This window comes from Arachis duranensis, chromosome 9, assembly GCF_000817695.3.
Source record: "Arachis duranensis cultivar V14167 chromosome 9, aradu.V14167.gnm2.J7QH, whole genome shotgun sequence".
NCBI lineage: Eukaryota > Viridiplantae > Streptophyta > Magnoliopsida > Fabales > Fabaceae > Arachis > Arachis duranensis.
Window position 1 is genome coordinate 111,791,830 of NC_029780.3, and position 13,108 is coordinate 111,804,937.

Here is a 13,108-nt window from a genome sequence, read left to right on the forward strand (position 1 = left end):
AAATTTATTTTGTATAATTATTTATTTTTTTAATTTAACAAAACCACAAATTTTATAAAATCCAAATTACTTAAAATTAGATCGGATTATTTAAAAAAAATATTCAATTAAAATCGAACATAAACAAAATTAGTATTTAAATTTGATGAATTTTTTGAGTTAAAATCAAGCCAAATCGTACTGTAAATATCCGTACTACTTAGGGGTAAGCCCGATCGGCATTATCCAAAGCAAAGGCTCCGCCTAGATCCGGTGTGTTTGGGCTAAAGTTGGCCCGGTTTGATATCAGGTCAGACCCAAAGGTTAAAATTGCTATCCGGTCTATTAATTCAACCGGGCTAGGGTCAAGGCTCAGTCTTTGGCCCAGTCGGTTGAGAACTAGTGATTTCTAGCGGTGAGCTCTGAGACCCGAGTTAATTAACTGATTGTCCCAGATTCACAGCCAGTCAGCCGCCCTCATTCTAGCCTCCATCGTAGCTTCTCGTTCTCACCGCCACAACTCGGCACTCATCCATCGCAGCTTCTCAGCTTCGCAAAATTTTTATCAAGATCTCCAAACTTGCAGAAATTTGTAAATATGCAAGTACCACTTCGCTATTCTTTTGGTACATGATGAAGTAATTTATAGTATATAGTCTGGATGATATTTACTGTTGTTTTGGTTACCATTTAGGTTTTGATAAAGACTAATGAGAGGAGCACACCACAATTATTAGGGTTTTGGTAAATCCCAGATATGTCGACGGGCAAACCCAAAGACGGTGACTTTCAGATGGTTGCAGTGCCTGGAAGCTCAAAACCGCCGCTAGCGCCATCATCTTCGAATGCCTTAGTGGAATACACAACACCGGTGACTTTCAAGGAGGAAGAGGAGGACCTGGAAGTCAAGCTACGCCGTATTATCGATAACGTCCCCGTGCGTGTCAGCAACACCTCCGGTAGTTCTGCCGGTTCTGGCTCCGGTGACTTCCACCAGGTACGAATGCTGTTTTCTGCATTTATTTTTTGAAATAAAGAAATAAGAACTTCCCTTGTGGTTTAGTTGTTTGATTAATGGTATTACCGTATTAGTGTTTATCAATGGCAAATGATGCCCTCATATTTGTAGTAGAACTTGCACTAAGAATCTAAGATTCTTGATTCAGGAGCAATCAATACAAACTGTTTGGTTCAATCTATATACACAAACAGTAATTACAAAAGGACATGAGTGGGAGTAGGAAATTTTAGTTTTGGTTTGTGGATAGGGCTGCAGTAAATGAATCATGCCCCATTTTGGATTGTAACAAGATGACAAAAGCAGCATGAAGGGATGCTGCAACTGTATCTATTGTTTGCCTATTAGATCACTGCATTATTCAATTCTTTTGGTAGTGATAAGGAGGATGGATGCATAGCTGAAACTTCTCATGCATGAGGCTCAGAAGGAACCATAATGAGGAGGATAGATGCATAGCTGAAACTCCACATGTATGAAGCTCAGAAGGACGGTAGGGCGCAGAAGTTCTATAAGTTGAACGTTTATGCAAGGAGGCGAGGATTACTGTTAGTTTGTACTTGCAGGGGTTAGAATGGAAGGGGAGGGCTTAAAGTGTCCTGTATAAATTTTTCATTGTGAGTAATAATTTTTTGCATCGAAATAGCACTTTTAAGAATGTATAACTCTCCTATACCAAAAAAATAATATACAAGTCTCCTATTTGGATAATTAAATCTCAAAGCTCAGTTTGTAAAACATATCGTGAAGTTTCATATGGATGTTTGATGCGAACTGATTGGCAAAAATGTTGATCTTGATCATTGCATGTTTGTTAAGTGAAGGCTACTAGCTCATTTGATGGGTGTTCTTGATTTTTCAAATGCAAATGACTTTTGAATTTTTTGGTTTCGAGTATCATTTTCTATTGCACAAACTTTGTTAGTGCTTTGGCCACTTAAAGGGATTTAGCTTGCTTCTGTAATTTGTTTTTAAGCGACATTGTTGATGATGCTGATACATCATTTCTTGCACCTGAGATTTCTTGTCTTTAATTATGTTTTGGGCATCTGTCATCTGTTCATTGATTTTCTTGTTTTTCTAGTGAGTGATTGGGCCTACATAATATTTGTAACTTATGAGAATTTAGCTGTTCTCTTATCTGTTATGAATCAATAACTCGGAAGGTGATAAATAATTTGTTCTGACTGTTTTTTAACACTCTTCAAATTCTGTTTGTAATAGTATCGGCAAATGCGGCGTAAGGAGCAAGATCGACTTGCTAGGATGGAGGTTGACTACCAGAAGAGGAAAGAGCTAGCAGAATTTAAAATGAGAAGGGAGGAAAGGCTAAAAGCTGCAGAAGAACGGACGGCAAAGAAAAGAGCAAAGCGTCAAAAGAAGAAGCAAAGGAAAAAGGAGAAGAAGATGAAATTAAACAGCGGAGAAGAGCAGCCAGAGAAAGAAGATACTTCAGATGATGGAGACTCTGATAAAGATGAAGAGGCAGCACCTTAGATCAAGCTTTAGTTGTACTCAAACACTTGAAATTTGGTTCAAGCTAGGTGGATTTTGACTTGAGGCCGAATTGATTTGTGATGTTGCATGGGTTTCTTTGTAAGAAGATCATGTTGCTGTGAGATTGACTGATTTTCTACGTCAAGCTTCTTCCTCCAAACTAAAATTAAATTAGAATTGTATGTTTTCTATTGTATAAACTTTAGCACAAAATTTAAGATGAAGTTTCTCTCCTGAACGAACATCGTTGTTTCAAAGCTCTGTGGTTAAAAGAAGCGTGCCACTTACTTGTTACTGATGTGACTAAATCATGCGTAAATAAGTAAAACCTTTAAGCATAAGCAAGCTTTGATATGGAAAGTTAGACGAACCAACTTGTCATACAACATATACTGAAAATTAACCATTAAAACAGCTATTTGCATGGAGTTTATGTTAAAAACTTAAAATACAAAATGCATATTAGAGATATGTAAAATAATTCAGACTGATTTGATGACTATAGACATGATATTTTAACATCGTTATGGTGGGTTTTTATTTATAAGAGTTGATAGAAAAAAAAAGTTTAGTTTTGGGCCATAATTGCTCGTGGTCCATCATAGAGACATTTAGGAGAATAATGGGCTGAAGAAAGCCCAAGTGAGGCCCATCTTATTAATGGGCAGGTGAAAGCGGAGTTTCGTATTTCAGTGTTTGGTATTGGAAGCACCGAAGCACAGGGAGAAAGGCATGCGTGGGATGAGCAAAAACGGAAAGAAGAAAGAGCCACCGTAACCGCAACTGTGTCTGTTAGTAACGTCTGAGTCTCCGCTGGTTGTTATACTCGACAGTCGCGACGCGCCACCACTCACTCACTCACTCTCCGTACAACCTTCGCCAATGGGAGAAACCACACCTTGCCAACGCATTTCCGTTCACCACGCCCTCGGCGCTGGCCCAGGTTATCTCTCTCTCTCTCTCTCTCTCTCTGATTTCGTCTTCTAAACAAATCCAATTCCGCAATGGATCCTTCACTTCTGTTGTTGATAGTCAGGAAAACGATCTGTTCCTATAGCTCTGTTCCGTAACGATGCGATTGATAGATTTCTCCGTAGAAAAAATTAGAAGCTGATTGGTTTGTATTTCATGTGTTTCGGTTTGTGATTTGAATTTGTGGCAGTTGCCGATGTGTTGCTTTGGAAGAATTGGTGTGGCGCAGGTGTTGTTCTTGCTTCGGCTACCGCTTTGTGGTACCTCTTCGAACGAGCTGGCTATAATTTCTTGTCATTCGTGGCCAATGTAATATTGCTTCTCGTCGTTATTCTCTTCTTGTGGGCCAAATCTGCTAGAGTTCTTAATAGGTATCACATTTCTATTTCAATTTTTACGCTGAATCGTATCTGCTAAAATATCATTTCTATTGTTAATTTATGATATTCATGACTAAAAGTGATTTATGCTCTATTTACTGTGCTAATAAAATGTGCACATGGATTAATTTTAAGAGTGCAGTGTTCTGAAATTTTCAGAGATATATTGTGTAGGTCTCATTTTTCAGTATGCTTTTTGTTTCATCTGAAATTGATTCTATGATTCAGGCCTCTTCCTCCTCTACCTGATCTGGAGATTTCTGAGCAAACCATTGCCAAGGTTGCTGACGTGCTTCAAATTTGGATAAATCGTGCATTGTCCATTGCACATGACATAGCTATCGAGAGGAATTTGCTCCTTTGCCTACAGGTATGCGGCTATAGTTTTCTCTCATCTTTTTGTATTGCCGAATTCAATGCGTTTAATTTTGGGATCGGTACTTATCGTGATAGTTCGGTATGTGAACATGTTGAATCAGGTTGCCTGTGCATTGTGGGTAATATCTTTTATTGGTGGTCTGTTCAACTTCCTGACTTTAATCTATATTGGTAGGCTCTCTACTTCTTTAGCTTTTGTACACGGATATTATATTTTTTACATAGTTTTTGCCTGCATTAATTTGCTGCTGATATTTCAATAATTTTCTTGATAGGTGTTCTTCTAAGCTTGTCAGTTCCTGTTTTGTATGACAAGTTCCAGGACCAAATCGATGCTAAGCTGTACATGATAAATGGAATTATTGAGCCACATTATAGAAGGATTTCAAGCAAGATTCCAAAACTGTCAAACAAAGAAAAGAAGGTGCAGTAGGTAAGCAACATGTACCTTCATTTTTCATATTTGAACCTGATAGTTGTTAGAAGAGCAAATATTGCGGTCTTATTTTTGTAAGCAATTTATCTATGTGATGAAATGTTTCAATTTTTGCTATACCAAGTACAAACGCAATCTTATGTTGCTTCTACTGGTAGTATATATGCATAATGCTAGTTTGGTGTATGTTGATCATTTCTGTCCTTTTGTCTTACATCTCTCTGTTTTAAGCAGATGACTGTTTTGATTAATCATTTTAACTGATTTAACAATCATAACTGAGTTTTATAAGCAATATGAATGAAGCATTATCTTAAAAACCTTAAAATGGTCTACCTGAATCTTTGGGTTAACTTCTTCAAGTATGAAATTCAGGGTGCACATGGACAAGCGAAGTCGATTTAGGGGCGTATAAATGAGTGCTTAACATATGAAGTACTTGAGGTTTTTCTTTAGCTGGGATGTTCTCGCTGTTTTAATTGATGGTTAGATGGTATGGTAATTCTTGAGACGCAAGATTGACAAATAGCTGCAGCGTAGGTAATATTCTCTTCCAATTTTATATGGTACCCATTGGAAGATGCTTTCTTTGGAATTTTTTAGTTGGGTATGTTACCCTTGTTATGCTTCACTTTGGAATAGATTACTGGATCAGGAAGGGAAGAAAAATAGAAAGAAAACAAAGGACATGGGAGAATTTGCCTATCTATTTGTTTCTTCACGATTGTAAGATTGGTTTTGGCCACGAAAAGATTTTGATTAGGTTGGTATTTCGTTATATGATAATTACTGGAAGTATTTATCATCTTCTAAATTTTTTTCCCTCCCCCCAACCTCTTTTTTTCTGTTTATCATCTGTTTATTGTTCTAAGTAGGAATGTAGTAATGAGAATCAAAAGAATTAACTAAATGTGTGGCTTACTGCCACATTTTTGTCATTGCTCCCAGCAAGACGCATGTTTTGATTGGTGACGGTCGTTTCCTTCCTCGACCACGAAGTTTGGTTTCCTGTATAATTGTTGGTATATTTTAGACAAACGGTTTTCCACTTTTCCTTCGTTACGCAATACGTATGTTATTCGTACATAATATTTAGATATTGAAATTTACAACCAAGTAAATCGTTAACCACAGTACAAACAAGTCTATTCAAATTCACGTTTATTATTGAGCAATATTGCACACTTCCTCCAAATTTTAGGTCCCCAAGAATTAGATAGAGCCTTATCCCCAGTACTAGCTACTAAGGCATGTTTATTTCCGTCATACAAATTATTATATAAACCCCAGACAGACCCACCAAGATTTATGCAGTATGCCTTTGTTTTGAAGATCTTTACCACTTATCAATAAAAATAGCAGCAAATAACACTAAATAATTTTATATATCCGTATTGGTACAAGTTCAACGGAAACCTTGTGTATGAAGTAAAAGGACTGCTTCAGGATCAGCTATGTGAGAAGTGAAAAACAGTTATTCTTCCTTCCTATACTGGTTTAGTCTGGATATTTTATTTTGCAATTTCTCCTCAAGGCTTTAATATATGCCAAGCTCGACCAAATACCTTCATAAAACCCCATGTGAATACTTACTACTGAGCATGAACAGAAAAACGAATCCTGTACAAATCTCGGATTATTTTTAAAAAGTGACAACTGCAAAAACTACGTCCAGAATCGACGCTAACAAGACAAACCTTGTTCCTCAAATAAACCTCTACATCCAGAGATAGGAGAAGCATGATTATATTTTTTACGCAAAAAGAAAAAAAAATACAAATACCCAAGGATGGTACCGCAGGTCTAATGTACAATCATTTCTTACAAGTGTTAATTGGTGAGAAGCTTATTAGAAATATTGCTGGGATTTTACAAAACTTGGAACTACCAAATGCCTTATCAAGGCTGAGCATCGTCCATTAACAAAACAACTACAGGAAATGTGGGAACTCTTAAATTTTTTCCCCCTGTGCTTTTATCATACGGGAGTGATATTTATAGTTGACCAAAATACTAATGTTGAGGCACACCTTATGCAAACTTGGGAAATGGAGTTGCTTCTGACGGTGGTAATGTGACAGATCTCAACAACTCTAGTGAGAAAACTAGCCCAAGAAAATGAGAAAGAATGGTGTTGGCGGAAGCCTGTAAATCAAAGAAGGATAACAAACATTTCAATAACATTTACTCAGTCTCATAAGCTAAAGGTTTCTTTTAATTTCTTGATAATTCTCAAATAGCAGTGGCCATCAGATGTATCCAACTCAATAAGAAGAAGTTGCTTGCAAAGAAAATTGACATGGCTGATAATTTAGAATAAAAGGGAAAAATGCCAAAAATAAAAGAAAGAAATTTACTAACTGCAACGAAAATGCAGTTATGGAATATAATAAACCTACAGGCTACAGATACATGACAGTTAATAAGGTCCACTAAGACTTTCCAATTTTTCATTCACCACTAAGCAGCACACAGAAAGTTTCATACTGAGTGTTACAGATTTCTCAAGATAAGAAGTCGTTTGCAATTCATACACAGGCCCCCTACTATCTTTTTATAATAGATAACTTCATAAGATGTTATTTATGTGACAAGAGATCTGTGGTTTCTGCTCTCAGTCCTATAATCCAAGTTCCACCAAATTCTTAATGGGTTTGGGTTTGTAGTAAGAGTCAACAATTACATTTTGGGTTTTTTTTTTTAAGTTTAGAATAGTAACCATGTCCAGAATGTGATTGTCTGTACTTAAAGAGATGGAATCTGAGTCTTAGCCGGACATTATTCTTCATTTCTTTATATGCACAACTGTTTCTATCTGAATTACTAATTGAACATTTTTCTTTTCCTGGATGTTACACTAACAAAACTAGCCATTGGTTGTTGACATATTCTTCTCTCAAAACTTTCCAATTTCTTGGTATAACCTAGCTAAGACTCTCTGTCCTACATCAGACCAAAGATAATAAAAAAGGTTTCATCTACAGTAAGGATTCATAGTATGCTTTACCTGCACCAAAAATACATCCAAAGCAAGAACAGGGCTGTAGCCCGGAGATATTCCCTGATAATATGGGTTGGCAGAGGAAGTGAGAGCCTTTGCAACCAACAATCCAACAGTAGCTTGCATCCCAAGAATAGCAGCACCCATTCCCAAAAGGTTCACTACGATACCATTTTTCAAGCTTTTAATTACATCAGCACGAGGGGGTGCCTAAAACACCAGTGAAATTGTAAGCTACTATCAGTCATACACACATAAAAAAGGTCCACATGAGATCAATAATGTTGATGTGGTTTTACAAAAACATCAAAGTCAGAGTCAATTATTTTGGTTTTTGATATCAGAATTATAGACAGAAAACGATGAAGATGCTTGGGACAATCAGCATTTTCGTCTAACTAAGTAAGCTATTCTCAGAATTCAGAAATTATACATTCGGAAGTGCATGAATCACATTAGAATTCAACATCATCTCAATCATTCATAATTCACAAAATAAAAAATAACAATGATAATGCACCTTGGTTGGGTCGCTGGCAGTTCTTCTAAGCTTCTCAGACAGCCGAATATAACCAAACGACCAAAACACTGAGATGAAAGCAGCCGCAATTCCACCGGCAGTTGCATAAAACGTAGCCGGCGACGTTACTTTTCCGGTGACAACAACTGAAAAGGAAAGTATAACTGCAGCCACCACGGTGCACACTAGCTGACCCCAAAACCCTAAGCTCCCCAATCGCTTGAAGTACCTCGCAGTCTTCTCCAATCTCTTCGACACCTGCACCATCCAAACCGCAACAGTATCATCCATAAGTGTTATCAACACGAAGCAACATTGCCTTGCCGTAAATGCATTTCGAATCGCATCAATGAAACTACAATTTTAAAACCTAGAGATAGGAAGTCAACTCTACAATCCAATAATTTAGAGACACTGAGCTACGAAGCAGCTGGAAATTCTTCTGACATTCAGAAATATACATTCATTGGAACTTTAGAGAGAGAAATGCGGACGGCGATAAGAGAGAGAGAGTACCTGATCAAGTTTTGCTTTCTCTGATTCGTCGTTGGAGGGAGAGTAAGCTTGAGAAACTTGAGAGGAAGCGCTCACGACGGTGAAGGGAAGCTTCCATGGACGGCGAGAAACAAAGGAACCGAACAAGGAAGACGAAGGTGCAAGTGAGGGAAGAGGCTTCAGAGAGAGTGAGGGAAGGAAATTCGCGCGGAGAATAGTTCGGGGAATCCGACAGGAGGAGATTGCGGAGGCTGAAAGCGGAGCCGCGGCCGGCGCCACCGTGAACCTCCCGGTGTGTGTTGCCGGCGGAAGTAGCGTTTGCATTGCAGTTTGATTTCTGTAAAAGAAGAGAATCTGTTTGGCTGCTCACTGGTCTTTCTCCGTCTTCTGCTTTCTCAGTTGCCAACAGTTTTGACTTTTGTAGATCCGTCACCAAAAAAAAAATAGAGCTATTATTGGGCCCATCTCCGATGACTCAATATTGATTGGGCCTCTTTTACTACCATGATTAAAACTAGCCCAATAGCCTTTCGTCCAAGAGTACAAGTACTAGATCCATGACCCAATAAAATAATTAAATAATTCATTAACGAATAGACAGAATTTATTCAGTTTACCAAACTCCATTCGAATAGGATTAATTGAGTTTCTTATGATTTGTAAAAGTGTTGTATCTACATGTGAATTATTAAGTATATAAGGTAAAGTGAAATTTATCCTCTGTGGAGGGAAGTATTTGTTTTCTTTAATTAAACAAACAAACATATGGTAGAACGGTTTACCAGCAATGGTAGGGGCTAACAATTTTTATGATTGGTAGTCAGTAAATAGTTATTAATGATGATATAATGGTGTGAAATTGGTGTGAGATTTCATCCAATAACTCATTGGCCAAAATTAAATAAAATTGTTGCCCCTTAGACTTTTCTCTTAATTAAATACTGTTTTCAGTTTAGGGCCAAAAAATCTGTACATTATTCTGTGGCGCTATATTAGATAGAGAGGAAGATGAAGATCGATCCACAGGGTCACGTGACCAAGTCCTTTTACAAATACTTGGTCACTAAGGTTCTTTTGTCTTTTACCAAAAGAAAAATAAATTTTGCTTTGTGCATTTGTTTTGTTCATGCATATGCAAACATGTGACGAGGTACTATTGTCATTATTATGGACTTGATATAGTTATAATCAATAGAACATAGGGATAAATATAATACGTGTATAATAGTTTATTGGCTTCATAACGGGCATTGGTGAGAAAGCACTAAAAAGAAGCAAATTGTAGCATATACGGTGAAGAAAAAGAAGCAATAATACGATCTAAAAAAGAAAAGTAAAAAAAAGATGTTGAGTGGATTTAGATGTGAGGTACAGCTTGATAACCCTTTTAAACAACATTACATCCTTTATCATAATAGATTGATACATAAAAATTGAATAAAACCATCAACTTTACCAGACAACTTTGAATAAAGCAAGTTCGACTTTTGAATTTTACTGAACCACTAGCCCCATGCTTATTTCCTTATTATACTATGTAGCTAATAAGATAATATATTTTACCATTTTCTTACATGAACCGGCTAAAAGATATAAAGTTCCTCCTGTTTCTGTCGTTATTATTATTTAGTTTAGTGGGACTTTATGCAAAGTTGCAAACTCTTGCTAATGCATACTTAAATATATACCTCATCAGTCACTAAATTTGGGATATTATTTAAGTATCATTGATAGTTATGCCTTGTGTTAATACTTTATTTTTTAAGAAAAAATATGAGGAGCCAATGGAATATTTGTACAATATGGACACTGGAGGTTTAGGGAGTATTAGAGATATAACAAATGTAATTACCCATGCCATGCACGTGATAAGATTGAAATTATAATTTTAAATTATTTTTTAAAATTAATTTAAATTATAATAATTTAATTAATAAAAAATTAATATGTTATGCATTGTTTGTTTTTTTTTAAATTTAGTATTAATTGGATTAACTCTAAAATAGTTGTTAATCGATTTTAATAATCTACTTTCTTCAATAAATCAGACATATATACTGAATGTGATCATAAATAATATAGTAACAGTTAAATCTACCCACAAACATATTTGCTATTATCATTCTCTAAAGCAAATTAAATATAAAGACTATTAGCACGCACTTATAAATCTATAAAATCGCACTGTCTTTAATTCGTGCAAGGGTTTATTTGTCAAATAAACTTAAAATATAAACAAAAAATATTTATAAAATAGACCTAGCATCACTTGAAAGAATCATGGAAAATAATCAACTTACATTATCATCCATAAGAGCCATTTCTATGTAAGTCGTGTTGTTCTTGTCAAATTTGGATGAGACTTTTCATAACCTTATAATTCTTGCCTTTATTTTTCAAACTTTTTCATTACATAATCTATCATAGGTAATACTGTTGATAGAATCGTAGTTAGTATCCTTTAGGTATGAAAAATAATAAACAGAAGAAGTTCTATGTCTAAGGTACGAATTTTCTAGATGATAAATAATTGTAACAATTCATTATTAATCATTATATATATACACACACTAATTATACACAGTAATAGTTAACAAATATTTTCAATGGAGATACTTACTCAATATATATGTTATGGACATTAATTATATGCCAATATTTTTAGGAAAGAGCTAAAAGATAGGATATATAAATATGGATTTGGATCCTCTAAAGTTTGAATTTTACTTTAGAGTTTAGAGAGTAAAGTGTGATCTCTCACCATTAATTTTATAGGTGGGACCAAGAATAAATATGAAAGAGAAACTATTCAATAGTAGAAGATCACACTTTACTCTATAAAATGAAATTCAAACCTTAGAGGATCCAAATCCTATAAATATATATAATATTATTGCTATATAGGAAGCATACATAAATTGCTACATTTTTTATTATGTTATACAACTTAAAATTATACTATCATGTTATTATTAATTCTAGATACATGCTATAATTATATCAAATTTAATTATGAATCTAAATAAATAAAATAGATAACATTCAATATTATTTTTTTTTTACATTCAATATTACTGTAAATATAAAAAGTAAAATAATTAATAAAAAATATGAGCATAAAATAAAACATATTAATTAAAATTCAATTTGTTATCTAATTAATCTTGTGTCCATACGATATAACTTTACAAAAATGTTATGAATCACAACCTTTTTTATTCTACAAAAAAGAAAAACACTATATATAACCTTTAGTAGTATAAAAAATAATTATAAAAATTAATTATTGATATTGATATTAATCATAATTGATTATTAATACTATAATTTTTTAAAATATATTTTACCTTTTTAAAATATAATGCATGTACCGTGTAGACTTTATTATTATTATTATTATTATTATATTATTGTTATCCACTAATTGATATCAAATTAAATAGGTCACTATTATTGTGTGCATCAATTATCTCCTAATAAAATTATTGCACTTGAATGAGAATTAGAACTATATCAATTGATATAATTAGAATGATTAAAAATATCGATGATTTATAAGTAGTTTAATAACGCATTAAATATTAATTTGATATAATTATAATGAAGATATTTTCTTAAATTAATATAATCATGCATTATTCATGAGCTAATTGTAATATAATTAAAATAAATTTATTTGAATATTGACTAAAACTGTGAATACATACTAATAAAATTATTACATACGAATGAGAATTAGAATTTTATCAATTATATAAATTCGAAATTATTATTATTATTATTGAGTAATGATGATAATTCATGTGATAATGAATATTATCTATAAAACATCTAAAATTAAATAATATTTAAGTATAATTATATGACAATTATAATTCAAATATTACTGTATATGAAGTCACGTGAATTATTATTATATGATATAATAATTGCTATAATTTCTACATATTCTCAATCTTATCGGTTGTATCAATTTAACTATATCAATTATATTCAAATTAGTAGTCAATTATTTTTATAAAAATTCTTGCTATAATTAAGTTATACTTATGATATTATCTTATATTAATTGTTATAATTAATTTAATAAAGATATTTATTAAGTATATATGTTATTTATATTAATTATATGCCAATATTTGTAAGAATGAATTTAAAAAAGTGATATATAAATATATATAATATTATTGTTATATAAAAAAAGATTTAAATAATATATTAAATATTAATTTGATATAATTATAATAAAATTTTTTTTCTAAAATAATATAATCATACGTTATTCATGAGCTAATTATAATGTAATTAAATGTGTAATATTATTCTATATTATTTATTTATCGTCATGATTTGATTTGATTGTTTTCTAGTTTATTTACTTACATAAATAATTAAAATATATAACATAACCATCTTAATTATTATAATTTTA

The 13,108-nt window shown here is 33.3% G+C and overlaps 3 protein-coding genes across 5 annotated transcripts; 2 read left to right on the top strand and 1 right to left on the bottom strand.

The window, feature by feature from the left end:
- The first annotated feature begins 396 nt into the window (after positions 1–396).
- LOC107467530 (uncharacterized) lies at positions 397–2,736 on the top strand. 3 transcript variants are annotated; one of them, XM_016086653.3, is made up of 3 exons: positions 397–583; positions 674–976; positions 2,222–2,736. In XM_016086653.3, exons 2-3 carry the CDS (start codon positions 737–739, stop codon positions 2,492–2,494), a joined length of 513 nt encoding a protein of 170 aa, XP_015942139.1. In that variant the 5' UTR covers positions 397–583; positions 674–736; the 3' UTR covers positions 2,495–2,736. The 3 variants fall into 3 exon arrangements, with proteins under 3 accessions (XP_015942139.1, XP_052109983.1, XP_015942138.1); XM_052254023.1 differs by having other exon boundaries at positions 397–571; XM_016086652.2 differs by having other exon boundaries at positions 398–579.
- A 444-nt stretch (positions 2,737–3,180) lies between these two features.
- LOC107467555 (reticulon-like protein B11) lies at positions 3,181–5,474 on the top strand. The gene is made up of 6 exons (XM_016086682.3): positions 3,181–3,437; positions 3,657–3,837; positions 4,075–4,216; positions 4,326–4,395; positions 4,500–4,657; positions 5,036–5,474. The coding sequence occupies exons 1-5, from the start codon at positions 3,377–3,379 to the stop codon at positions 4,655–4,657; spliced, it is 612 nt and encodes a 203-aa protein (XP_015942168.3). The 5' UTR covers positions 3,181–3,376; the 3' UTR covers positions 5,036–5,474.
- Positions 5,475–6,390: 916 nt separating this feature from the next.
- On the bottom strand, positions 6,391–9,082 carry LOC107467521 (protein TIC 21, chloroplastic). The gene is made up of 4 exons (XM_016086642.3): positions 8,698–9,082; positions 8,182–8,439; positions 7,668–7,871; positions 6,391–6,805 (listed from the first exon to the last, which is right to left on the bottom strand). The coding sequence occupies exons 1-4, from the start codon at positions 8,998–9,000 to the stop codon at positions 6,692–6,694; spliced, it is 879 nt and encodes a 292-aa protein (XP_015942128.1). The 5' UTR covers positions 9,001–9,082; the 3' UTR covers positions 6,391–6,691.
- Between the last annotated feature and the right edge of the window lie 4,026 nt (positions 9,083–13,108).

Coding starts and splice junctions, on each gene's coding strand:
- LOC107467530 (XM_016086653.3), top strand. CDS start 737: ATGTCGACGGGCAAACCCAAAGACGGTGACTTTCAGATGGTTGCAGTG. Junction 977..2,221: donor GCTCCGGTGACTTCCACCAG/GTACGAATGCTG, acceptor TGTTTGTAATAG/TATCGGCAAATGCGGCGTAA.
- LOC107467555 (XM_016086682.3), top strand. CDS start 3,377: ATGGGAGAAACCACACCTTGCCAACGCATTTCCGTTCACCACGCCCTC. Junction 3,838..4,074: donor TCTGCTAGAGTTCTTAATAG/GTATCACATTTC, acceptor TCTATGATTCAG/GCCTCTTCCTCCTCTACCTG. Junction 4,396..4,499: donor CCTGACTTTAATCTATATTG/GTAGGCTCTCTA, acceptor TTTTCTTGATAG/GTGTTCTTCTAAGCTTGTCA.
- LOC107467521 (XM_016086642.3), bottom strand. CDS start 9,000: ATGCAAACGCTACTTCCGCCGGCAACACACACCGGGAGGTTCACGGTG. Junction 8,440..8,697: donor AGAAAGCAAAACTTGATCAG/GTACTCTCTCTC, acceptor TGGATGGTGCAG/GTGTCGAAGAGATTGGAGAA. Junction 7,872..8,181: donor CTGCCAGCGACCCAACCAAG/GTGCATTATCAT, acceptor CTGGTGTTTTAG/GCACCCCCTCGTGCTGATGT.